The following is a 25,372-nucleotide window of genomic DNA, read 5'->3' as shown; positions in this document are numbered from 1 at the left end:
CTGAATTATCTCCCAGCTCCCAGGGAGCGCACTCATTGCCGAGAGACCAGCCAAGAGGGGCATATCAGCCCGGTGGAGTCAGCCCACAAGGCTGACCAGGCTGAACCCTCCACGTAAAAGATAGTATGCCTATAAATAGAGGGTAAAGTACAACGGAAAAGAGGTTAGACACTCAAGTTATTATACTTTCTATATCTCTCTAAGTACACTTTCTCTCTCTAAAACACTCACTGACTAGGCATCGGAGGGCGGTTCCTCGGACCACCCCCGAGGGCATTACGTGTGCTGCCATGTGCAGGTTGTCGACGGGACCCAGCAGAACCCTTAGGTCCATACCTGGAATAATTATATATGTACATTTGTCACAAGACTTAAAAGCGATATTTTTATCTTATGATGCTTCAAAAATATATGAACAATTTCTAAGCCTTCTAACACATGTATATGCATGATATTTTCTAGACAATTTCTAAGCAATACTCACATCAGGTGCCTTTTGCGTGCCATGCAATGTAATAGTAAACAAAGCCATCTTATTGCCCACTCTATGCCTGCATCATTATTTACTATAGCTAAAGTGATCATTAGTCAAATTAAATTTAAAGCTGGCCACATATTACAATACACTGACCAATCAGAGCAAAAGAAAATTGACAAACAAAACGCAACCAATTACATTAACACATAAAATACGACCAATTATACACTAATCACCAAGACGAAATCACATTGGGGGATCGCGCGGGCCAACAACTAGTCTAATATAAATAACACATAGTAGCAAGTAGAAACATGTAAAGAGATAGAATTGAATCCTTTATTACAACATCCCCAAACAAAAAGGGCAAAAGAAAAAGAACACCCAAACCCCATCCCATAACTCCAGAGTCCAGGCTGCTGAAACATCGAAGGAGTTAGAAAGTGGCATGTGGCAATCCCCAAACCAACTACCTACTAACCACTAACCCCAATTCTACTTAGTACTCACAATTAATTAATGGGATCAACTACATTAAATGCCCCATTTCCCTGCCATTTTAGCCCATCTCATCGTAAACTAGCTTCTTCTTCGTCATTTCCTTCTCATTCTCTCTCCTCTTCTTCTTTCAGAGATAATAACACAAGATTTATTACAAGATTTTGTGTTGCAATGGCTACTGATTCGAATAAGCCTACTATCCTTGTTACTGGTGCTGGTGGTAGAACTGGTATTAATCTTACTTTTTCGCTTTTATTTTGTTTAATTATTTGTTTATATTTGGTGAGAATTTGTTGGATTTGTTTATTGATAAGGTTTTGTGTATTTAATGTTGTTTACGATTTTCGATTTCGCAAACTGACAATATAAAATATCGTTGTCTGAGTAATTTATTAATTATTAGGGTTTTGTTTGTTGTCAATCGTAAATATGATTAATTAATTATAAATAGGTTTATTAATTACATGAGTTTTGATGGGACCAAATGAAAGGAGAGGATTTATCATATTAGGATTACGGCTCTGATGTTATATACTCCAATGTTGAGTAGGAATTGATTAATTCGAGGAAGATGTTACTGAGACTGAGTTTGTATTAAAATAATTCATGGTGAAAGTATATGACAACTTTTTATCAATTTTTAAGATTTAGTTGGTTGAGTAGTTCATGGACATTATAATATTAAAACTGCAAAGTTGAATCCCAGACCCAAATTTTTGTAAATTTAAAAGATAAGATTGTATTTGATTAGGGGAAAAAGCAAGAGCTTCATCCTTATGGTGGTTGAATCTTTCTGTTGTTTTAAAATTCTTGTCTATAATTTTGTTTAAATCTATTTTGATTTAATGTGTACTCGTCGATTATGATTATGTCAATAATTTTGTTTTAAAAGTTAATTTAAACAGAAAATGTAATTTAGATGTGCATATTAGATTAGATTAGGCTGTTGCTCCGTCTACTATATGCCTATTTCCATGGATTTAGATATGTATTTTTACTCTGAAAGGTCTAAATTATAAAGTTCCAGTTATGGTTTAGTGCAATGATTTTTTGTAAGGGGCTACAAATTCAATAGTGCAATATAATATACCATGCACAAGCCATAGTTCCCAGCTATCCTTAGTCAATAGGTGCAACTATGAGTTTTAAGCTATTCACGGTGATAGTCACGGCCTTACATCCCTTGTTTTAGCAGTTAGGTTTTATTGCATATTTAAGGTCTAAGGTCTTCATAGAAATTATATGTATAGCTCAGATTAAAGACATCTATGATATGGTAGGGGAGATTATATGGCGTGCTTGCCTTTGTATCTATGTGTATGTGTCAATGTGTGTGCTTCCTTTACAATACGTAAAGGCTAAAGGTATCTACGTAACACTCTCGCGATCTGTACTGAGAAAAGTTCATTATTGATGGACCTTGTCAGTCCTGTAGTGATAATATGCTAATAGATCACCCCAAGGCCCAAGTACCAAACATGATTATCTTCTATGATATATTTATTAAGTAATGCATTCTTTGACCTTGAAATTGGTATATAACATTGTTATATTGTGAAGATTACATTTCTTTTGGATGTTTCTTGTCTCACAAATGGCTCTGCAAGCATAAATAACTTGAGGGTGAGAATATTTGTAAATTTTATGTTATGCTTGAGCATTGTAGATAGTATTTATGTCTCCTTAGATAGGGGCTGGCTTTTTTGCGGGACTTCTAGTTTTGTCGTTCCGTTTCTTCCATACTTCCAAAGTCAGCTTGTGTGGGCCTTTAGGCTTTTATTTGCACAAAGATTGCTTTTATCTGATCCAACTGACAGCTGCGGATAAAGCCTAAAGGTTTGCTTCCTTGCGGATTGTGACCATGAGTTTAAGCTCTCTCTGGCAGTTGCCCTAAATCTGTTGATTAACAGAGGAAAAGAAAACTCACTCACAGAACCACATTAATGTTTTATTTTATGGGGCTCTTGTGACCTGTGATTAAATTACATGGCTTTTTTTGTCTATCTTTTTATGCACTTAACAAAGTCTCTCTCTCTCTCTCTCTCTCTCTCTCTCTCTCTCTCTCTCTCTATTGTCAAATATACCCCTATTTTATTACATTTTTTAATATGAGGCTTTTCCCATGACAATACATCATCCACTCATCCCATTGTTCTTCTCATGGGTTTTTGAAATTTACATCAAAAGATTTGGTATTAGTCTTCCAAGTTTTTTTTATGTTGATGGCTTCTTTGTCAAGGAATCTTCTCATGAAAAACTATTAGTTTGTTATTGGTATCCTCTCATCTAAGAGGTGCTTCTTTTCCTTGCCACTTGAGGTATTATTATGACCGAGTAAAAAAGTATGTTCCCAACTGTAATCATGTCTGTATTGCATTGTAAACTTGACCTGCCTGTATTTTAGCTTAAGCTTCTCTTTGGAAACTTAGTTTTGAGTCAAACTTCATTGTGAATATTTATGCAACCTCCTTTAATCTTGCTTTTAATACTTTGAAATTAAAAAAAAAAAAAAAAAAAAAAAAAAAAAAAGTGATTTAAATTTGACACTGCAGCATAGAAGAATGTATCATTGTATCAACATCTGTTTTTATTCATTCTCTTTGGTAGATAAGTGAAAACTCCCGCTAAAGGGATAAGATTAAAGAATTAAACAGAAGGAAAAAATAAATTAAAAAATTCAATAGCTTTGGATTTTATAGTATAGTGATATAGAAAGGAAGTTTTTTGGATTTTTCTTAGTAAACATATGATTATTCAAAGTTAGCTGAAATTTGAACATATCAACCTCTGGGATACTGTTTAACACTTTAACATAAACTCATAATTAAGTTATGAACATCATAGCTATTTTAAATCTAGGCTAATTAATCTCTAGGATATTTTGTACCATAAATCAAAAAGGCTTCTTGGTAGTATCGCATGAACCTCTCTGCCTTTATTGCTATAATTAAGCAATGTCTGTTGATCAACATTTTACTCTAAAACCTCAACCTCATTATATAATAAGCCATCCTATTACATCTCTCAAAGTGCTCTTTTTCATTCAATTTAATCCTAACCTAGTGACCTACACAGAGGAAGTTTTATCCATACCTAAGCAATGTACTATTCAGCATATGGTACCTTTGTTGGTCTTGTGATCAGTCTAATAAATATTGAACATTGGATGGGATTACTTGATTTTATCAACCAGTAAGCTTATTTCAAGTAGAACCTGTAAAATTAATAGATGCTAGAAGTTCTCTTTTCAAGCTATAGAAGTATCTAAACTTTGTATAAATTCCTACTCACAAAGTTGAGAATGGGATACAAGAAATTATTTGGCAAGGAAAATTAATCGAATATTTAATTATATAGATAATGGAGGTAATGAGAAGTGAAAAAGCTCTGCTAGAAAATATTTATGTAGCTGATAGAATATGGACTGAACTCTTGAAGGACATGACACGCATGTGGAGGTCATGTATTTCTATGCTCATTTCACACATTAGTATAGTACTATAGCCCTCAAATATCGATGAGGTTCCAAATTTATAGCCCTCAAAACATGCTCATATCGATATTAGTTCCAAGGTCTTTGTGCCCAAATACAGACCCTTCTGTCACGATAAAAGCTTCTATGACTTTCACAAAGATTAAAATTGTGAACCTGAAAAGGGGATACATTGAGTGTTAAAAAGTGAACCAATGTTAATGCTCAATCCACTCACAAAACAATGGATCGTTCATGTATGTAACCCTTGGAATTAAGGGAGACTATATATCCAACACTTGGGATCATAAATCAAATTCTTACTAAAATCAGAGCATCCTCTCCAACAAACCGGAGTTGGAACCTTATGACACTTGTTGCCTAATTGCATGTATGATATTTAAGAGTTCTTATACTCTATAGATCTCACATCATTTCTGTTTATGTTTTTATTTTGATATTGACTTTGCTTTGGCTTTTGAAAGGCCAAATTGTTTACAAGAAATTGAAGGAAAGATCCGACCACTTTAATGGGAGAGGTTTAGTCCGAACAGAGGAGAGTAAGCAGTCAATTGGTGGAGCCGATGATGTTTTTGTTGGAGACATTAGAGATCCTGATAGCATTGTTCCTGTTATCCAAGGCATTGATGCTCTTATAATTCTTACAAGTGCTGTACCAAAAATGAAACCAGGATCTAATCCAGCCGTACAAAAGCCTGAATTTTGTTTTGAAGAGGGAGCATATCCAGAGCAGGTAACTACTTCACTATGTTTGTTGGTTATGTTTTGTATTTATTCCATCCCTGAAGTTGATGGGAGCTTGCCACTTGTTAGGTTGACTGGATAGGACAGAAGAATCAAATAGATGCTGGTAAGAGTTCCTTGCTTCCTCTTTCACTTATGCTTTTCCATTTTTCTTTAGTGCATTAACTACGACTAAAGAATTAATTTTATGGCTTTACTTGTTTGATACACATCGTTTCTTTGAACAGCCAAAGCTGCTGGTGTGAAGCAAATAGTCGTGGTTGGATCTATGGGAGGAACAAACCCTGATCATCCCCTAAACAGCCTTGGAAAAGGAAATATATTGGTAAGTTTTCATTTCTGTACGACTTCATCTTTCTCATGTTAAAAAACAATATTTGGTGTACCTCTGGTACTGTGTTCCTAAGGTAGAAAGAATATAGAAGGATATTTGTCATGTTCAGGTTCATTCTGGTGCTCAAAATACTGAGCTTAATCATTTTATGTGAATTATTGTAAAAGGAATGACTATCCACCACTCAATTATAATTTAGTCTTAAGGAAAGTTATGTGCCTTTGTATGTGTTTGGCTACATGGAATGCGTTCGCTGATAGGAAACCTAGCTTATTTTTGCTTCCAAATAATTGAGCTTATGTTTTACTCAATGACATGCTTGCACCATTCGCATTACATTATTTGACTTAATTTTAGATAAGATCAAACAAGTTCAGATAGATTACTATAAAATGTTTCGATAAGTTTTGATAAGATAAAAAAAAGATAAGTGATACTTTGTATTTCCTTTGTTCTTTTTTGGTTGATACATTTTGATTTTTGACACTATTCACAAGCTATACTTTGACTAGCTTTTGTGATTTATAGTTATGTGGGATCTTGTTTGAATTATCTTAATGTATATTCTATTAACACACTTAATTATTTTTACTTGTTGATAATTAGAGAGATTAATCCTTCAGATTGTGATAAAAGAATTGTGTCAACCTAATAAGAACGGAGGAAATATTTCATATAATTAGAAAAGATAGTTTCATGTGTAGAGTTCATGCTCTGTATCAAACTTTGGGATATGCAACTCCCAATTCTATGATTCACAAATCCGCAACTGTCAAGTAAAATGGGATGTAATTAGTAGTTTTAAATTTGGTTCACAGCAGCGAAAAGTCGAAAACCATACGGGCAACTGGAATGTTGAATAGCACTTCAAAGATTGTAGTTACAATATCCTATGATAATGCATTGATGCTGGTAGTATTTGTTGGAACAAGGATCTGTGCATAGAAGATTTATATTTCACTTTCTATGTAAGATAATAATTGTCAGGATTCTTGGGAATTTGTAGTTGCTGCTGACAAGTATGAATATTTGTTAAGGACATTTCATTATAGCATTCATGAATGCTAGTATATTTCACTTGTATTTTGTCAATGTAAAACTTTATAACAGCATTTGTTCATAAAATGATCACAATGTTACAGATATGGAAGAGAAAGGCTGAACGGTATCTGGCTGATTCTGGAATCCCGTATACAGTCATAAGGTATTCATGCCATTCAACATATATTCCGTGCATTAAACAAAAGTATGCTTTATGGATGTGGTGTAGATATGACTAGAATGAATAACTTAAGTGCTTTTAGGTTATAGTATGGCTTCTATGAGTCATGGCAAAAAGATGCATTTGACTGTTGGGCATTTTGCTAGGCCAGCTAACATCTTAAGCCTCTTTCCCTGATGTTTTTGAAGCAATATAATTAGATACAAATACACAGAAATGAATAAGAACAATTGACAATGTCGTTTCCAGGGCTGGAGGCTTGCTTGACAAACCTGGAGGTGTCAGGGAATTGATTGTCGGTAAGGACGATGAACTTCTTCAAACTGAGACAAGAACTGTTCCAAGGGCTGATGTTGCAGAAGTCTGCCTGCAGGTCTATAACTTTTTTCTCATTCTTGTATAGTTGTTTATACTATGATCTATTGTTATTCTTTCTAGATGATCCACTTTTCATTTTGAATGCTTTTTGAGTTTTTGCAAAAATGTTTCCTAGGGTTGTTGCTTTGCCTCTTGTTGGATTGTTTCTGATTATTTATTTATATATATATATATATATGTATGTATTTTTTTTTTTTTCCGGAATGGCAAGCTACTACATTTGTTTCTGAACTATCAGTTATATTTTGACAGGCTTTGAAATTTGAGGAGGCAAAGTTTAAGGCTTTTGACTTGGCTTCGAAGGCAGAGGGAAGTGGTTCACCAACCACGGATTTTAGAGCTCTCTTCTCCCAAGTCACATCTCGTTTTTAAGTTACCATAGCGACACTAGACTGTTTGGCTATCGTCCATGTATGTGTATGGATTGCAAGCAAGAACTTTGCTAATTGTTTACCTACTTGGAATTTTGGGGTTTAAATTCTGAGTGGTAGCTATGTACTTTTGCTTCTCAATGGTAACAAAATATTTGGCAAATTCAACATGACAATATTTTTACATTTAGTTTCTTAATTAAACAATTGTTTTTTAAAAAATTGCAGATTGTCAAAGCATTCCTGCCAGCCACCCCCATGCCTCCATGCCTCTAGCTACCATCAAAATCCACCATTGAAAATCACACCACCCAGCTCGCCAAACCACCTCATTCCTTGCTAGAACCCCACGCTGTGTCGGAATCCTAAAACCCCTTTTCCATCTTCTTAAACCATACTCTCTATCAAAGGTAGAGAAAACAAACAACATGCAACCAAAAAAAAAAAAAAACACCAAAACTCTAGTTAAAAAACTCAAATCAGGGTGATTTAGCAAGAATTCTTTCTCCAATCTTTGCAATCTAGAGTGTCTCAATTTGATTTTAGGGTGATTTAGCATCATCAATAATGGCGGAAACCAACCCAACCAAATTGGTATGCATCAATTATGATTACCTTGGTGTTTACAAAGGGGAAAGGGTTTTTAGGGTTTTGGCGCGTTCTGGCGTGGGGTGGGGTGGGTTTTTAGGTTCAGGCGAGCTGGGTGGTGTGATTTTCGAGGATGGGGGTGTGTTTTGGTGGCTAGCTTGCGGCATGGGTTTGGCTGACGGCGGCAGTGCTCTAATATGTTTTTTTATATTTTTTTTTTAAAAATTATTGTTTAATTAATATGATTAGTTGCTAACTGTATTTATTTTGTTATGTTAAGGAAATGTATAAAAGTAATGTTATTCCGGAGCATTTGTCAAATATTTTTTTTTTTTACCATTGAGAGTGAGCAATAGTACGTAGATTTTTTTCAAAGTTATGGAAGAATGTTTAGGAAAACTTTGGTTCTACACTAAAGATGAGTATAACTATTCACCCAGTCACACATGCGCAAACTAAGAGCAAGATTAGCCCTGAGTCTTAAGACTCAAGATGACATCATCATTTTTTGATTTTGTGATCTTAAGACAGGACTTTGTTTTTTTAATACATTTAAGAAGCTAAGTCTTAACAAAATCTAAAGTGGAGTCTTGAAAACTCAAGACTCAACTTAAGACTCAACTCTATACACTATACACAGTGTTTTCCCTATATATACATCAAAACACGGTGTTTTGATAATAATTTTTTTTTTTAGTTCTTTAAATACATTATAATTTATGTACATTTCTTTAAAAAAAAAAAAAATCTATGTACGTTGTTTTTTTTTAAAAAAAAATGTATGTATATAGATATGAACTTTGTTTTTAATTTTTTGTATACATTTACAACTATTTAATGCAATATGTGTAATTTTAAAATTTCATGCATTTTTAAATCAATTAAATTCATGTAGTTCCATTATAATTGATTTTTTTTTTGCTTGATCTATTTTGCTATTATTTTTCAACTATGACATCTAAATTGGGTTAGAAATTTGTTACCCCACTGTGAATATTCATATCAAATTATAATTATATATGTATTTCAAAAAAAATATATTGAAATACATTTGTTAAAAGACAAAAAAAATTAATAAATATTTTAAATAAATCTAAAATAAGTCTTAGGATTGAAGAGATAAATCTAATTGAGTCTTAAGGAGTCTTAACATAATTAAAATTAAAAAAATAAATAAATTTAATATAAAATCTGATGTGGAAATTAATTAAAATCTTAAGACCAGACAGGGCTAATCTTGCTCTAAGAGAACCATCCAAACACTAGAAAATATGTTGAGAACTTGTGTAATCAATTTTCAAAGAGGATAGGAACATATGATTAGACTTAATTTTCTATCACATTTCTTTTCCATAAAATATTAATTCCATTAAATATTTTTTGTTGGTTCTAATACTCATTATTAACGTCAAATAAGTAACTTGTTCATGCCCATGCACCTAAGATTATTTGCAAATATTAACCAAAAAAAAAAAAGAAAAAAAAAGTTGTAAGATCAAACAAAAATCTCAAAAAATGGAAGGAAAGATAAATTCTTATGATTTAACATCCCAAAAGTTGAATTGGCATGTTAGTTTAATAATTAGGAAGTTGAGTGAAAAACTAAATTATTTATATATAATATTGAACATTCCAAAAAATTAAAAGCTTAATGTTTTCAAAAATTGTGTAAAGTGTAATCAATGCTCAATTTTATAATTTTTCTAGATTAATTTCTATTCATTATATAATCTTAAGTATTTCTCTATATTTCATATTTCATCTCATTTTTCCTTCTTATTATTCTTTGGCTTGTCACGTGTCACCTTCTAATTGGTCTCGTTTTAAAAAAAAATTGTAAAAATATAAAAGAAAAATAGTTATTAAAAAAAATTCTCTCTCCAGCCTTCTTCCCCAGCCAAGCATCCACTGTCGCCCCTCCACCTCTGCTGGGTGCCCCGCCTGATGGCCACCTCTCCCCGCTTGGTCGACCACACACACCCCATACTGTGAAAAGATTGGCTCGTTTTGAGCGGATGGAGTAAAAGTGAGATTATTCTTTTCAATTTTTACTAAATTATATGATTATCAAATTTTATTCCCTCTGTATTTTAATAAATGTTACACTTACCAAATCTGGTCGTATTTTAATAAGTGTTAAACTTCTTTTTTTTGGCAAAAAGCTAAGCTACATTTTAATATTATATTTTCTCTCTCATATTCCTCACATAAACCCACTGCTATTTTTTTAATTAAATATTTCCTCTCACATTCATTACTGTATAATAAACTATTAATTCAACTATCTTTCTTTTACATTTTTTTTTTACTCAAAATACCCAACTTACCTCTTATTTTATTTAAGTCGATTAAACTATCTAAAACTATGTGCCGGTCAAAGTGTAACACTTATTAAAACACAGAGATAGTATAAAAAAAAAATAATATCAGTTCAACAAAAATAAGGTGAAGTGAACGGGGCCTAGGTATGTAGCTATGTACCTAGAACTACTCTATACTTTAACTTTGTAATTTAAATTTTAGGACAAATTGACAAGAATAAGCCAACCTTTGTGTGGTTAGCTCAAAATAAGCTAACCTTTTGATAAACTCAAAATAAATTAACTTTTATTAGATATTTTCTCAAAATGAGTCAAAAACTGTTAGACTAAAAGGTAACCGGTTATAAGAAAGGTAAAATATGACACGTGTCATTACGTGGTTGACCCTTTTAAATAAAAATAAATAACATTTTATTTATAAGTGATTATTTAAAAAAAATTTAATTTACAATTAAATATTTATATCAAAATAAATAAAATAAAATAAAAAACTAAAAAAAATTGAAAAATCCCAACCGCCACCCACTGCCAACCACCTCCCTCTTTCATCGCCAGCGACCCCATCCCCTCCCTTTTCCCATTCCGATCTTAACCCAACCCCCAAACCTTAAACCCAATTTCCAAATCCATTCTCGTCCCTTCGTGAAGCGCAACATCCATGGCGGGGAGAAGAGCGTTGGTGGGGAGAAGAGCGGCGAGGATGCAAAGGAGTGAAATAAAGGAGTATGAGAAGGCTCGAAAATGGCAGTTGACGAACGTCGAAGTTTGGATCTAGGTCAATATATCAAACAGCGACACTATAATGGCGGTTGATGGTGGCAACGATATGTTCAAGGATGACGGAATATGGGCGGTTGTGTATCACCCGCCTAACCTCCGTCCATCGAGGTGGGTCTCCAATTTGACCCGACCCACTGCTATCCCTAATTTTGAATTAATCGAAAGATGGACTTATTTGAGTTAGTCATGCAATATATATATATATATATATATATATATATATATATATGGGAAGGCTCTCGTGAGAATTTTTCTTATGTGAGAATTTTTCATATGTGAGAACACTTTTTATGTTCTAAATTTTTACTCATATGTTCTAAATTTTAAATCTGATGTTCTAAACTTTTTCTTAGGTGTTCTAAATTAAATCAAATTTTCTAATTTAGTACTCACATGTTCTAAACCATAAATTAGTTAAGTTTGATGTCATAAATTTTAAATAACTTGTTCCAAAATTTTAACTTATATATTCTAAATTTTAAAAAGTGTGTTCTAAGAAATTTAATTAGGAAAAATTAGAAATAATAATCCCAACTTTCATCATGTTTGCTACAATAATCCCAACTTTGGATTATTTTGGGATAATCCGAACTTTAGGGGTTCCTCTTTTTCTTCAATCCCAAAAACCGGTAACCGGTTGAATTGGTTAAATTTTTTTTATACTTTTTAAAGTGACACGTGTCACAATTGAATTGGCTAAAACAATTTCTAAAAAAAAAAAAAAAAAAAAAAAACACTAACCAACCCCTAAAATATCAGCCACCCCCAAAACCACCAGTCTAACCCCCAAAACCACCCCCAAAATATCAGCCACCCTCAAAAACCACCAGCCAACCCCCAAAACCACCAGTCTAACCCTAAACAGCGGCGTTAATTCCCCCCCAGCGTCGGTTTCCTCTTTCCCCTCCCCTTGCGCCGGTTTCCATCTTCCCCCTCTCCGTTTCTCCTTTTCCCCCAATCTCCCTCCACTCGAAATCGCCGCTTAAATCCAGTCTCCCACTCTCGAAAACCCCCAAAAACTCCTCCCCACCGTCGAAAACCCTAGCCGCTTAGGGTTTCGGGGTGGTGGGAGGAACGATTGGGGGTTTTTGGAAGTGGGGAGAGGTTTCGTTGTTGGATTTGGGGTTTCGGGGAGGTGGTTTCGGGTTTCAGGGAATGAGGATTGTTTCGGGGAAGGAGGAAGACGACGATGCGGTGGAGGTTGTTTCACGCAGCTGGTCGGCGACAAAGGGGCAGCAGGTTGGCCGTCAGGTGGTGGTTAGGGTTGCTGGTGGGGGAAGAAGAGGCTGACTGCCGACTAGTGGTGGGTTAGTTTTGGGTTTTTTATGTTTTTATTTTTATTTTTTTGGACCAATCAGGGCTTGACACGTGTCAAGTGACCTGATATAATAGGTCATTGACTTTTGTTGACCGGTTTGGGATTGAAGAAAAAAAATACCCCTAAAGTTCGGATTATTCCTGAATAATCCAAACTTGGGATTATTGTAGCAAAATTGATGAAAGTTGGGATTATTATTTCTAATTTTTCCTTTTAATTATATGTTCCAGATTTCAAAGCATATGTTCTTATTTTTTACTCGTATGTTCTAAATACTTTACTCACACTTTCTATATTCTATATTAGTTTTCTATATTAGTTTGTTCTAAATTTTTATTCACATGTTTATAATCTTAAATCAGATGTTCTAAATTTTTATTCACATGTTCATAATCTGAAATCAGATGTTCTAAATTTTAATTACTAGTATGTTTAAAATTTCATAAAGCAAGTTTTATAAATTTTTAATCACTTGTTCTAATTCTTAAATCAGATGTTCTAAACTTATTACTCACACAAATGTTCTAAATTATTACTCATATGTTCAAAATTTTAATTTGGGTCACATGTTCTAAATTTTAACTCGCATGTTCTAAATTTTTATTCACATGTTCTAAATTTATACTCACATGTTCTAAATTTTAAATTAGTTCTCATATAAGTATGAATTCTCACATATGAAGCTATTTTCACCGGATCCCTCCCCTATATATATATATATATGGAGTGTTTTTCATGAGGTTTTAGTGAACCACGTAGGGTTGTAGTCAATTAAATATTTTAAGTTTAAATTAATTAATTTTAAGATATTATCATTTGATATATTAGAAAATTTATCTCAATATGTACCAAATTTAACACATAAATAAAAAAAAACTAGATGAAGCCCGTGCGATGCACGGGACGTTTATATTTTATTTTAAAAAAATATTTTTTATATTTATGTGATAGATTACATTTGCTACTCCATATTTTATTAGTTGTACGTAATATATCGTTTTTTCGTATTTGTTTTAAAATACTCCGTAATAGATAAAATAACGTCAAGAAATTCATCATAACACGGATTGATCTATTTTTTTTAATTATTTTCCTCGTATTTGTTTTATAATACTCCGTATTAGATAAAATTCCTAATCTCAAAAGATAATAGTTTGTATTTAATTAATATAACCATTAAAATCTCATTGGTCAATTATGCTTATGTGGCACTTGAATTATTTATTGGATATAACTATAATTTATAATCCTACGTCGCACGCTAACTAATCTTAGGTGGCATAATCCTATTGTAGCGTTTTAAAAATATTAATCCTATGTGGCGCTCTAATAATTTTTTAAAAATAAAAATCCTACGTGGCGCTCTAAAATCTCGGGAAAAAACTCCCCTTTATATACATATATATATTAGATTAGATTTTTTAAAAATTTAAATAAACCGTACATCATACGGGCTTCATTTAGTGTTGACTTATTGTTGACAAGTTATCCTAAATTTGAAACCACTTACAGCGGCTAGGGGTGAAACAAACTTGGTTTTCAAACCAAACCAAACCGAAAACCGAACCGAATAACAAATATGGTTTGTTTTTTTTTTAAAGTGGTTTGGTTTCGATTTTGAAAAAAAAATATTTCGTTTTTGGTTCGGTTTCGGTTTGAGAAAGTGAAAAACCGAAAAAATCGAACCAAACCGAAATTTAGGTCCAAACCCAGAAAATACTATGTGTATGAAGCAAAAAAACCCTAATCTTGCGCCCCCTCTCTCCTCTTCTCAGATTTCTCCGCCCTCTCTCTCCTGTAATCCTCTTCTCTGCTCTCAGATTTTACTCTCTCTCCTTTCCTCTTCTCTACTTGCTCAGTTGCTCCCTATCGTTTTCCTCTTTGATCTTCTCCACCTTCACTCTCATCTCCTCTTTTTCCCACCCGTTTGAGATTTTTCGAACTCCATCAAAGGCATCAACTAAAGGGTTTTCATGTCAAATTTGACCATGAAAACACTAGATCTAGTGTTTTCATGGTCGAATTTGACCTTTAAAATCCAAAATCGAGGTTTTTCGTTGGAATTGCGAGAGTTGGTTTTGGCTAGTGTTGGTGCAATTACAAGCGTCGATCTTGTACGAAAACTGATTTTCTTTTGCTGATAATTCTCAAGCACCTGCTATTTTCTAAGGTTTGTTTTAAAAATTATGATTTTAAGTAATACAAAATTACAAAGTATTGTATTATTGATGGGCTAAAAAAATTTAGAGATAAGTAAATTCTGGGGCTTTTGTTTGGACACTTGTCTTTCTCTCCTTTTAGAATAAACTAGAGTGTACCCGTTCAATGCACGGGATATATATTTTATAGAATGATATTACAAAAAAAGATCTAATCATGGGAGATTGTAGTTTTTTTTTTTGTTTGTTTGTAATATTGAGTAAAATGGATAGTATGTGTGTTATTAGGAAAAAAATATTAAAAAAAAATAATAGTGGAAGTTATTTGGAGATTTTTTTTAATAAAAAAAAAAAAAATAAAAAAAAAAGAAAAAAGGGAATACATAAGAATTGAGGATTGAGGTTTTGGAGAAACCTCATTAACTTACTCTACAATTATAATATAGATTTAAATGGGACGATTTGAGTTAGTGTTCCATTTCAAGGAATACATGTAAAAAATTGTACCGATCTGATTTGTGTTTGTTAGTCTTCTTATTTTGTCTTCCAATTCTTATCAAATAATAAAGTCTTCAACATCTGCTACTGGTAATAAGTTACAGATATATATACTTTGTTTTGGTTTGGCTATGTTTGTATGGATTGAGTTCGGTTTTTTTTTTTTTTGCAAAATTTGATGTTTAGGAAAATTCGGTGCGGTTTGGTTTTTTTTTTTTTTTTTTTTTAGAAAACCGAAATTTAGGTGATTGAGTTTGCTTCGGTTTTTATATTAAAGTGGTGCGGTGTGGTTTGCAAAATCAAGAGACTGAAAACCGAACTTCCCCCTAACAGCGGTGACACCGGGGCGAAAATATTATTTTTTTCATAGCAAAAATATTATTTTAATTTTATATTATGATGTCACATAGTTTCCAAAATGAGTATTTACGTACATCATATATTTAACTTTTTTATAATTCTTTTTGTCCTATAATTATTTGGGGGCCACGTAACCCCATGATGTACCTAAATCTATGAAATTATACGGTTTTTGTTAAGTTCAAAGTGTAGCATTATACTGAAAACGAGTATATATCTACTATATGCAGCTTTCTAATAATAAGGTCAAACTTGAATTTCCTCGGTGACACCAACATCAACATTAGAATTTGATATTTGTTTCAGCAGAACAGAAAAAATGGCTACTAATCTCTCTCTTACTTACTTCCGCTCCCCATCTTCTTCTGAATTTAACCCTCTTGCTTTAAATTTATCTTTTCCTCCCAAATTCCCTAAACACATCAAAACTCACAGCCGCCAGCTGCGACATTACCCCAGTTCATCATCTTCCGTAAGTTCAATTATACCCAATTTTATCAATCTTTGATTATATGACCATTGATGAATTTGATTTAATAACATTTAACTCTTTTGCAACTGGGGTTACTTTTAATTTTTAAAATACAGGTTAGTAGAAAACAGCGACTAATTTCTCCAATTTTTAATAAATTTGAGCCTGAGCCTGCCCCAGACCCACAAGATGAAGATGAAGATGAAGATGAAGTGCAAAGTACAGGAGTTAAAGCTGCCTTATCAATGCTCAAATTCTATAAAAGTGAGTATTATTTTGCTGACATTTTGCCTTCATATATATATATATATATATATGTTGTTTGATGTTTTTTTTTATTTGAGATCTATATATATATATATATGTTGTTACTTATATTATTTGCAATTTTGGTGGCAGGAGAAATATCGCCATTTTTGCCAAAGAGTTGCCGTTATGTGCCATCATGTAGTGAATATTCGATGATTGCTTACAAGAAATATGGAGTTGCTAAGGGTACTATATTGACTGCTTGGCGCCTTTGTCGCTGTAATCCGCTTGGTAAAATTTACTTCCTTCAATTTTTTTGGTGGATAATTCGTTCTATTAGTTTAACTTAAATTACCCTCCATTGTGCTCCACCTGGTCTGATATTAAAAATGTCGTACATAGTGTAATTTGAACTGGTAATGTGTCACCTGAATCCGGATGGAAGGAATACATGTGTATGAAGCTATGAATGCTTAAAAAATTCTTGCAAAAGCTAAGTTAGTGCATGAGTCTTCCTGCCTCTTGTTCAGATGCTCTACACAGACTACACTAAGGAGTTAAAACTTCGATAAGACTATAATGTTGAATCTAACTTCCTAATTTGGTCTTGCTTGATCAAGTAAATCACATTGTGTAGTTTAGTTTATTGGCCAATAACAAAAGTATTATAATCGTTTTAAATCGGAGGTAACAGCAGCTTCTAGGCTTTTGAGAATATTGTTCCAAGTGGCATTTTATTGATCCAGGTTTCCTTAATTATTCCCCCAGCTTTCTATCCTTATCTCTGAATTTGCTTCCAAGCTCGTGTCAAATGCTTGATGGCCTTCTATTATAGTAGAAAGGGGTTTGTTTGTGACCTGTCTTTGCATGGTTATGAAGTTCATCGTATGGAATTTCATCTTCATAATATGAGGATGTAGAGGAGTATGCAAAAGTGCTGGGTTTTCTTTCAATTTGAGTGATTCAGAAAAGATAATTATGCTACTTTAAGAGTTGAAACCTTAGAAAATTTATTTTAGTAATCAAGGAATGTCAATCATGTTTTTGAGAGATATATAAAAGACTGCAGGATTCAATGCTTAATCCATGACTTGTTGGAAGTTGCAAAACGAAATCATCATAGAAATGATAGAAGGTGATTGTGGATCTTTTAAGAGTTTTAACCTTCACTTATAAATCTGTGCTATCAAGCTAGAAAAAACATTTAAGCTCCCAACTTGCGTTCCCTTATGTTGTGATTTGACCTACAAAATTGTAAAAGCCGTTATGAAGAAGAGCCTTGTCGTCTGTTTACCTTAGGAATCTTAAGAAGGAATAGTCTGACTTAGATATAGGTCACCAAATTAGCCAAAGAACTACGAAGCTATCAAAAAAATTGTGCAAAGAGTCTTATGATAAAAAAATCTTCATGATGGTCCTTATATTAAAGATGACTCTATTGTTGGAAATGATCTTTCATAGGAGACAAATAAGGTTGAAATAATGGAGGAAGTATCGTAAATCTTCTTGGAATGCATAACTAAACCTCAAAGTGAAAGCTAATGTGAAGGACATGGAGGTACCTCAGAATATAGAATAAGGATATTCCAACTCTTGTTTACACATTTGAGATAAAGATATAATTGGTGCTCTTGCAGATAAAGTCAAGAGCAAGAGGATTAAGTTTACCAATCATGTCTTTTTCACAGTCGAAGTGGCTATCCCTTAAAAAAAAGTCAGGTTAATCACCCATATTTCACACCTTTGATAATAATTAGTCCTTAGTGAATGGAGTTTAGATTGGGAAAAATCCTATCAAAATGCTTCTTTCAAAATTGTGGGATAGTTAAAATATGTAATGGATGTTACAGAAGTTGAGGTTGCTGCGAATATTGGGTGCATTTCAAATTCCATAGGAGAGGTATACTTAGATTTGAAAGATGAAAGAGAGTGTGCTAGAAGATACTTTAAGGCCAAAGGAATTCGATGGAGAGGTTGAGAGCCATGTTTCATAAGAAATGAAAGACGCTTTGCTAGAGATAGATATACAGTCAATAAATCAAAGAAATAGGAGTATCTTTGTACTGAATTCAGTACTCAAACTTGAACCAGCTAGTCTTCAAACATTGCTAAGATTATGTGATCCCAAAGAGGTAAGATCGTTAGTAAACCTGATGGCAAAATTGTATACAGGTATACACTTGGTGATAGTGGAATTCATCATTAAAAAGTACAATTCTTCAGTTTTTTCTGACAATATTCTTTAGAAATTGAAGTCTTAAATTCAGCTATTAGCCCAACATTGCTTGAATCGATACTAATGTTTATCAATGCATTGGAAGATGATCGGGTCCACAAAACAAGTCTTAAGCTATTTCACTTTTACTCGCTATTTATCTTTGAATGAAACTTTTTCTCGATATTTATGTCAATGGATTTAAACCGAGGAGCTAAAACTGTAAAGTGATTAAAGGTGAGCTTTATTGCAGGTGGCTCAGGCTTTGATCCTCCAAGATGGTTTGGCGAGGAAAGGGTATCTGAGTCATTAGAGGAGTGAGAATTTTCCACATCGTCATCCAATATAGGTATGTAATGAAAAAAAAAACTCGAACAGTTGATATTGAGGCATGTATCCCTTTGAATCTATGTTACTCGGACTCGAGTACTCATGTCCGATAGGAGTAAGTGTCCAAGTTTCCGGCTCGGCTATTTTGTGAAAGTCTCTATGATTTTGAAGTGTTCAAATGTCATATCCATGTTTAAGTGTCTAGGGTCCGACAGGTAAAATGAAGAGAGTCTGAGTAACACAACTTTAAATTTAACGAGAATAGTAAAAAAGACAAGGTTTAGTGAGGGAAATTTCTTTTTTTTATTTTTTTTAATTGAATATAGTCGGTTATTAAAATTTCAATTTTTAGGTTAGAATCTTACAGTTTTACGGTTCATGTATGTTATACGATTCCATTTATGATTCTGCGTGATTTTATATATTTCTCTTAACTAGTAAAATCCTTACAAGTTTAAAACATACCTACAAAACTATCTATAACTAGTAAAATCTTTACAAGTTTAAAACATGCCTACAAAGCTATCTATAACTAGTAAAATCCTTACAAACTTTAAAACATGCCTGCAAAACTTATACGTTATACTAACATAATTTTTTAAAAAACCAGATTTACATTAATTATTGCGCCGCGGTTTGATTAAGGAATTAAAAGGTTTCTTTGTCTTTGGTCACATGTGCCAATGCCACCTCATTAGAATCTTTTTTAAGTAGTAGTATGTTATTTCCTCTCTTCTTATTCTAACTTCTCTCCTCTGCTCAGGCTTCTCAATTTCTCTTCTGCCATTTATTATATTTTTACGTAATATATTATTCTTTAATTGTTTATTATTTGTGTTTTTTTTTTCTAGTGAAGTTTGTTGAAGTTCCAAACGTATCAATGAAGAAGATTAGTACAAATCCACCACATGCAAATATGTTTTTTGAATTGCTTTACGATATATCGGTATAATTTATGTGATTTTGCTATTGTTGAACTTTGATTTCAATTTTTAATTGCGTTTTTTTCATCGTTTTTCTGTCTATTTTTACTTGTAAATTGTGGAATGAAGAAGACTAGTAATCTAGCTTCAAATAAATGTTGGAGATCTGTTGTGTATTGGGTTTTGTGAAAATAAAAGGGTCACTTTTGTGAAAAAGGGTCACTTTTATATATATAAAAAAAAGGTTACTTTTGTGAAAATATGGGATACTTTTTTTTTAAAGATAAAGGGTCATGGGTCACTTTTGTGAAAAAAAGGGGTCACTTTTGTATAAGAAAAAAAGGGTCACTTTTGTAAAAAAAAAAGTCACTTTTATGAAAATATTACGGTTCACACTCGCAAAATGTTCGATGTACAATAAAATTATTGTAAATTGGGGGCATGCAAAATTATTTTTGGTATACTAATATATTAAAAGACGTTTTTAAAAATGTCGATGTGCCACATAGTCCCTTTTTTTACCGCGCCATGTTACCTAAAACATTTCATGACGCCACTTCATCATTCAAACAATCTTAACTATACGCGACGTAACCTAAGAACCCAACATTAGTTCATATAAAAACATAAGGATAAGGAGATTCGAATCCTCAACCTTTTATAACAAAGATAATTATTTAACTATCTAAGACCCTGTTCTTTTGAGCTTCTAGGCAGAGGAGAGCAGATTTCAGAGTAGTAGTAGTAAATATTATTTTTTATATTATTATTCTTAAAAATTAATAATTAGTGCTCGTATTATCTTTAAATAATAGTGATTATCTTTAAATAGTAATTTTTATTATAAAAAATCAATTATTATTATTATTATAACTAATATTATTAATTATAAGTATTATTATTACTATTATTATCATTATTATAATTACTATTACTATTATTATTAATATTATAATTATTAAATATTATTATTAAATATTAAATATTAATTATTATTATTATTGTTATTATTATTATTATTAAATATTAGTTTTTAATAATAATATTATTATTAAATATTATCTATTATTATTATTATTATCAAATATTAACTATTAATAATATTATTATCAAATATTAATTATTTTTTATTAATATTATTAAATATTAATTATTATTATTAAATATTAAATATTCATTATTATTATTATTATTTTTATTATTATTAAATATTAATTATTATTATAATAATTCAATATTAAGTATTATTTTTAAGTAGGGTAGGAAAAGCAGTTTTAAAGAACGGGGCCTAAGCCAATTATCAATTATGTCATTAATATGTAAAAAAAATTATATAAATGCAAACCACAAGGTTAAATTAAAAAAAATTAAAAATACTCAAAGAAGGGTCATTCATCTCTAGTCCACCACAAGAAGAGTTACATCAAGAATTTAAACAAAGAGAATATGATTGAACCACTTAGAATTGCATTGAAGGAGATAGGCATCTCGGGTGCTTGACAGGTTCGGAATTGACGGGGGCCCGCACAAGCCTCGTGGAAAACTTTCTAGTCGTATCACCTAATAAAATTTTTTTTCTAATTCCTCTAGCTAAAAAAGATAGGCGAGTAGGGTCGAATTTACAGGGAAACAATGTTTTCTGATCCTAATAAATTAATATAATCTAAACTATTAATTAACTAGAGTGATTTTATATGAATTATACTAAAGAAACTAATTAAACTAACACAATTAAGAATTATAAGAATAACAATAAATCAAAGCGACCAATAAATAATACTCCGGGATGAAAGACAACAATTAATTATCAATACATTGATTAATCAGATTATAAAACGCTTTCGCTACGTATTACAATTACAAAATTAATATAACGGTATTAATTTGCATCTCTTGAATCTTGACTTTAAGTCCCGTAACCATTTATAAATTAACCTGCCTATTGAAACTAGATTAATTGCAAATAATAAACAACATTTGACCCGTTCTTTCTTTAATAATTCAACCTTTTGATTATACATAAATATTACAATATTTGAGGGGTGTTCATTTTAAACAGGCAAAAACAGATTGGTAACCTGTTTTTACAGGTTACCTTGACACGTGTCATCGTTTAATTGGTTTTGTCAATTTAATTTAATATTTTAAAATTTACTTAATGTTTTTTAATTTTTAAAAGAAATAAAATAATAAAAATTACTTTTATTATTATTATTTTTGTAAAAAAAAAAAAACCACCAACCTACTACCACTTTCCCCAATCCCCACCATCCTGCCACCATTCCCTCTTTGCATCCCCTGCACACAGCACCCCTCCTCTAGCCTAGAAGTCAGCCGACCAACGTCGCTCACCTACCCCCGGCCGACCCATTCCCTGTTTCCCTCACCAGGCCGAAACTCTCATTCACACCTTCTTATGCAGCCCCAATTCTACCCCTTCCCAACCACCGCAACCAACCTCCACCACGAACTACTAGCGAACTGCAACCAAACTCCCACAAACTGCAGCCAGCAAACCGCAACTGAACTCCCATATACCACTGCCGTTCTCGATCCTCACACCAACACTGAAAAACCCTGCCACCAATTACCATAAAAAAAATCAATCAATTCCTCTATTTAATCAAAACCTATTAAAAAACAATCAAAATGTTAAATCAAACAAAAAATTCTCGAATCAAACTTCAAAATCACAAAAAAAAAAAACAAACAAAACATTTGGTTAGGAATTGGTTCGTTGGTTGTGGTGGCGCGACAAGGGAAGTGGGAAAGAGAGGGTGGGTCAGCCGGCGGTGGGGAAGTTGAGCGCTGACCGACCGACGCTAGGGAAGGCTGGTTTGGGGGAGGAGGAGAGAAGGTTGTTGCGTGGTGGGGAAAGTGGTGGTTGAGCTTTTTAAATTTTTTTTTTAATTTGTTAAAAAATAATCACAATTAATGACTTTTAAATAAGATTGCCACAAGCCAAATAGTAATGCAATGGGTGATCATCCCTTTATTCCAAAATCAAACAATTTCCAACTTTCAAACAAGATTGCCACAAGCTTTAACCATGTGACAACCACTTTGAATTTTCATTCTCTCCCTCTTTTCATCTTCATTTTACTTGGAGCTTTTGAATTTTTTTTTTTCAACTTTTACTCCGTTGTCTTTGCCTTTTACAATTATAAACGACTTTTTCTTAAATTTGCACTTGGTTTAATTGAACACAAATATTCACAAATTACAACCTTACTTTCTATTTGAAACCATCACCTTCCGACTTTTCAAACCAAAATCACAACAAAAATTCATGGCTCAAGCTTCACATTTCTATGAGTGAAAATAAAAATGAAACAAAAGGGTCATGTGGTTTGTAATGTGCTATAAATGAGGGATAGGCTCGATAGGCTAGCAAAGAGGCAAATGCAAATAAAAATTACAAAATGCAAGAAAAACAAAAGCTAATCCTAGAAAACAAAATAGTCATCGAAGGAAGAATGCCTTTGTCATTCCTAGATTTAGTTCGGTCGCGATCTCGGGTAGCTAGACGTCATGAAGGAAATCAATTCCCCCAATTAGTATTGATCCATTAGTGTTACATGTTTCACCATCTCCTTAGAAAGTAACTACTCACAATCCATGAAGGAAATCAAGATCAAAACTACACTAATCATCACATTCATCATCATCATATCAATCAAACAAATTCAATCAACTAATTAGTAAACTTGAACGATTAACAAAACAATTGAAATCAAAAGCTAAAGATTGCATTAAAGTAAAGAAAATCCTTACAAACTTTGATCAAATCAAAGGAAATGTGCTTGGAATCAAAGCAATAGAGCTATCATCAATCATCAACCATCGATCTTCAAGTTTCTCTCTCTAAAAATCTAAGAACTAGAGTTTCTCTCTCTAAGAAAATCAAACCTAATTCTAATTCTAATTTATTCTCTAATCAACTTCTCTCTCTAAAAATTAAAGAAAAATCTATATATAGTAAAACTAACAAAGGGAAATTAGTTAGATCGTCCAAAATAGATTCGTACAGGCGCGTCCATCTTGAAGGAAATGCGCGGCCACGCAAGAAAGGATATGGAACAAGGACTTCCAGGTGCGCGGCCGCGCCAAGGCCGCGCGTGGCCGCTTGGCCATGCCAGTGTCGCGTGCGCCCGTGCCTGGGAATAGGGCAACTTCCTTCCTCTTCATCTTGACGATCCTCGTGCGCTCCACTTGGTGATCTTGATGAACACAGGACATGGCAGATTCCAAGAGGCTTCTATGGTGGGTTCAACACCAAAATTGGTGCTCCCACAGCTTGAATGCACGCCTTAAGGAAACTTGGAACTTGCACATCTCCATACTTGAGCTTCAAATGGAACGTAAGCATCCTAATCAATGAAAAACCCGGGAAGGAACCTCGGGAATCCTTGGATGACGATCTTGACCTGAAAATGAGAGAAAACTAACAAATAAAAGGGAAAAAGGCAAAACAAACCAGGAAATACAAGAAAGTGGAATACCAACTAAGGAAAGTGCAAACTAAAGAAATAAAGAGCAAAACTAAGGGAAAAGGAATAAAAAGAGCTATAAAAGCAATCTAAAATCATCCAAAAAGAGATAAAATGAGTGCCATAAATGACACTTATTAAATTCCCCAAGCTAAACTTTTGCTCGTTATCGAGCAAAACCAAGCAAGCAAGAATAAGGTGACAAGGGTCAAGCTAGGTCATTGGACTAACCTTTCCCTAGGCAAACAAAATTTATAATCACTCAACACACCCTTATACAAGTATAATGGTAAGTCGAGGGTCGAACCACTAACGAATGGGGGGCGACCTTCTATTGTCAAAGTCAAGCTATTCCGAAATGGTAAGGTAAAGGGTGCGAATGCTAAAACGACTAAACAAACTAGGTTGAAACAAATATATCAAGTACTAGGGTTTGGGATCCACAAATACTTGTAACGGATTCAACTAATCGGGAAAGGAATTGACTAAGTCGAATGATGCGAGGGAAAATCAATCATGCAATCAAAAGAGCATATCAAGCTTGTCTCCTAGAGCTCAAACTAGCGTCAACTACGAGAGACTGATAAGTGGCATTTATGTCACTCTTTTACCCTTTTTCTTTAAGAATTCTCCCCTCATTTAACACTTGTTTGAGCCTTTTTCAAGCACTTTGTCTTAGCTTTGCTTTGCCTTGTTTCCTTTTTGTGTTTTCCCTTCTTTTCCTTTCTTTTTGCTTTGCTTTGTCGCTTTCCTCTCTCTCTACTATACTCATGTTTGTGTATGAGTGTTTGAGTAGGTTGAATGGAGTGCTCGTGTGATCTCGCTTGAGGCTTAGTTCACCCTTTTGAAGTGCATTGGATTAGGAGAAGAGAGGAGCATGGACTTGAAGAAGAGCCCAGAGTACATAGAGGAGCGCCCGCTCACCCCATGGGATCGGCCGCACCATTTGCTTCCCTTCCAGCCTTACTTCACGGACTAGAGTTGCTAATTGTTCATGCTTGTAATGTTGGGGTTATGTTAATGGTGATTAAAGTCGTTGCATGCTTGATATTCTTTGATCTTCTTGCAAGTGCACATTGTTAGTTGATTAAAGGTGAATATTTGCTAACAAGGAACGGAAGTTGACTTAGTTGAGATTCATTACTATT

At 33.1% G+C, this 25,372-nt stretch overlaps 2 protein-coding genes across 4 annotated transcripts; both read left to right on the top strand.

Moving 5' to 3' along the window:
• The first annotated feature begins 808 nt into the window (after positions 1–808).
• Positions 809–7,707, top strand: LOC145597489 (uncharacterized protein At5g02240-like). Its single transcript, XM_081653671.1, has 7 exons — positions 809–1,208; positions 4,937–5,205; positions 5,286–5,322; positions 5,444–5,541; positions 6,693–6,754; positions 7,022–7,145; positions 7,403–7,707. Exons 1-7 carry the CDS (start codon positions 998–1,000, stop codon positions 7,520–7,522), a joined length of 921 nt encoding a protein of 306 aa, XP_081509797.1. The 5' UTR covers positions 809–997; the 3' UTR covers positions 7,523–7,707.
• A 7,725-nt stretch (positions 7,708–15,432) lies between these two features.
• LOC145599326 (uncharacterized) lies at positions 15,433–25,244 on the top strand. 3 transcript variants are annotated; one of them, XM_081655724.1, is made up of 5 exons: positions 15,433–16,017; positions 16,134–16,281; positions 16,417–16,557; positions 18,735–18,830; positions 25,021–25,244. In XM_081655724.1, the coding sequence occupies exons 1-4, from the start codon at positions 15,865–15,867 to the stop codon at positions 18,800–18,802; spliced, it is 510 nt and encodes a 169-aa protein (XP_081511850.1). In that variant the 5' UTR covers positions 15,433–15,864; the 3' UTR covers positions 18,803–18,830; positions 25,021–25,244. The 3 variants fall into 3 exon arrangements, with proteins under 3 accessions (XP_081511850.1, XP_081511849.1, XP_081511848.1); XM_081655723.1 differs by lacking the exon at positions 25,021–25,244 and adding an exon at positions 19,668–19,988; XM_081655722.1 differs by lacking the exon at positions 25,021–25,244 and adding an exon at positions 19,663–19,988 and having other exon boundaries at positions 15,434–16,017.
• Positions 25,245–25,372: the final 128 nt, after the last annotated feature.

This window comes from Chenopodium album, chromosome 20 (assembly GCF_948465745.1).
Source record: "Chenopodium album chromosome 20, dcCheAlbu1.1, whole genome shotgun sequence".
Lineage (NCBI taxonomy): Eukaryota > Viridiplantae > Streptophyta > Magnoliopsida > Caryophyllales > Amaranthaceae > Chenopodium > Chenopodium album.
Note: the sequence above shows the minus strand (reverse complement) of the source record. Positions and strands in the feature narration are given on the sequence as shown.

Excerpts from the sequence above, each read along its gene's own strand:
- LOC145597489 (XM_081653671.1), top strand. The coding sequence starts at position 998 with ATGGGATCAACTACATTAAATGCCCCATTTCCCTGCCATTTTAGCCCA. Across the intron at positions 5,206-5,285 it reads AGGGAGCATATCCAGAGCAG|GTTGACTGGATAGGACAGAA; the intron begins GTAACTACTTCA and ends GCCACTTGTTAG. Across the intron at positions 5,542-6,692 it reads TTGGAAAAGGAAATATATTG|ATATGGAAGAGAAAGGCTGA; the intron begins GTAAGTTTTCAT and ends ACAATGTTACAG.
- LOC145599326 (XM_081655724.1), top strand. The coding sequence starts at position 15,865 with ATGGCTACTAATCTCTCTCTTACTTACTTCCGCTCCCCATCTTCTTCT. Across the intron at positions 16,282-16,416 it reads AATGCTCAAATTCTATAAAA|GAGAAATATCGCCATTTTTG; the intron begins GTGAGTATTATT and ends TTTTGGTGGCAG. Across the intron at positions 16,558-18,734 it reads TTGTCGCTGTAATCCGCTTG|GTGGCTCAGGCTTTGATCCT; the intron begins GTAAAATTTACT and ends GCTTTATTGCAG.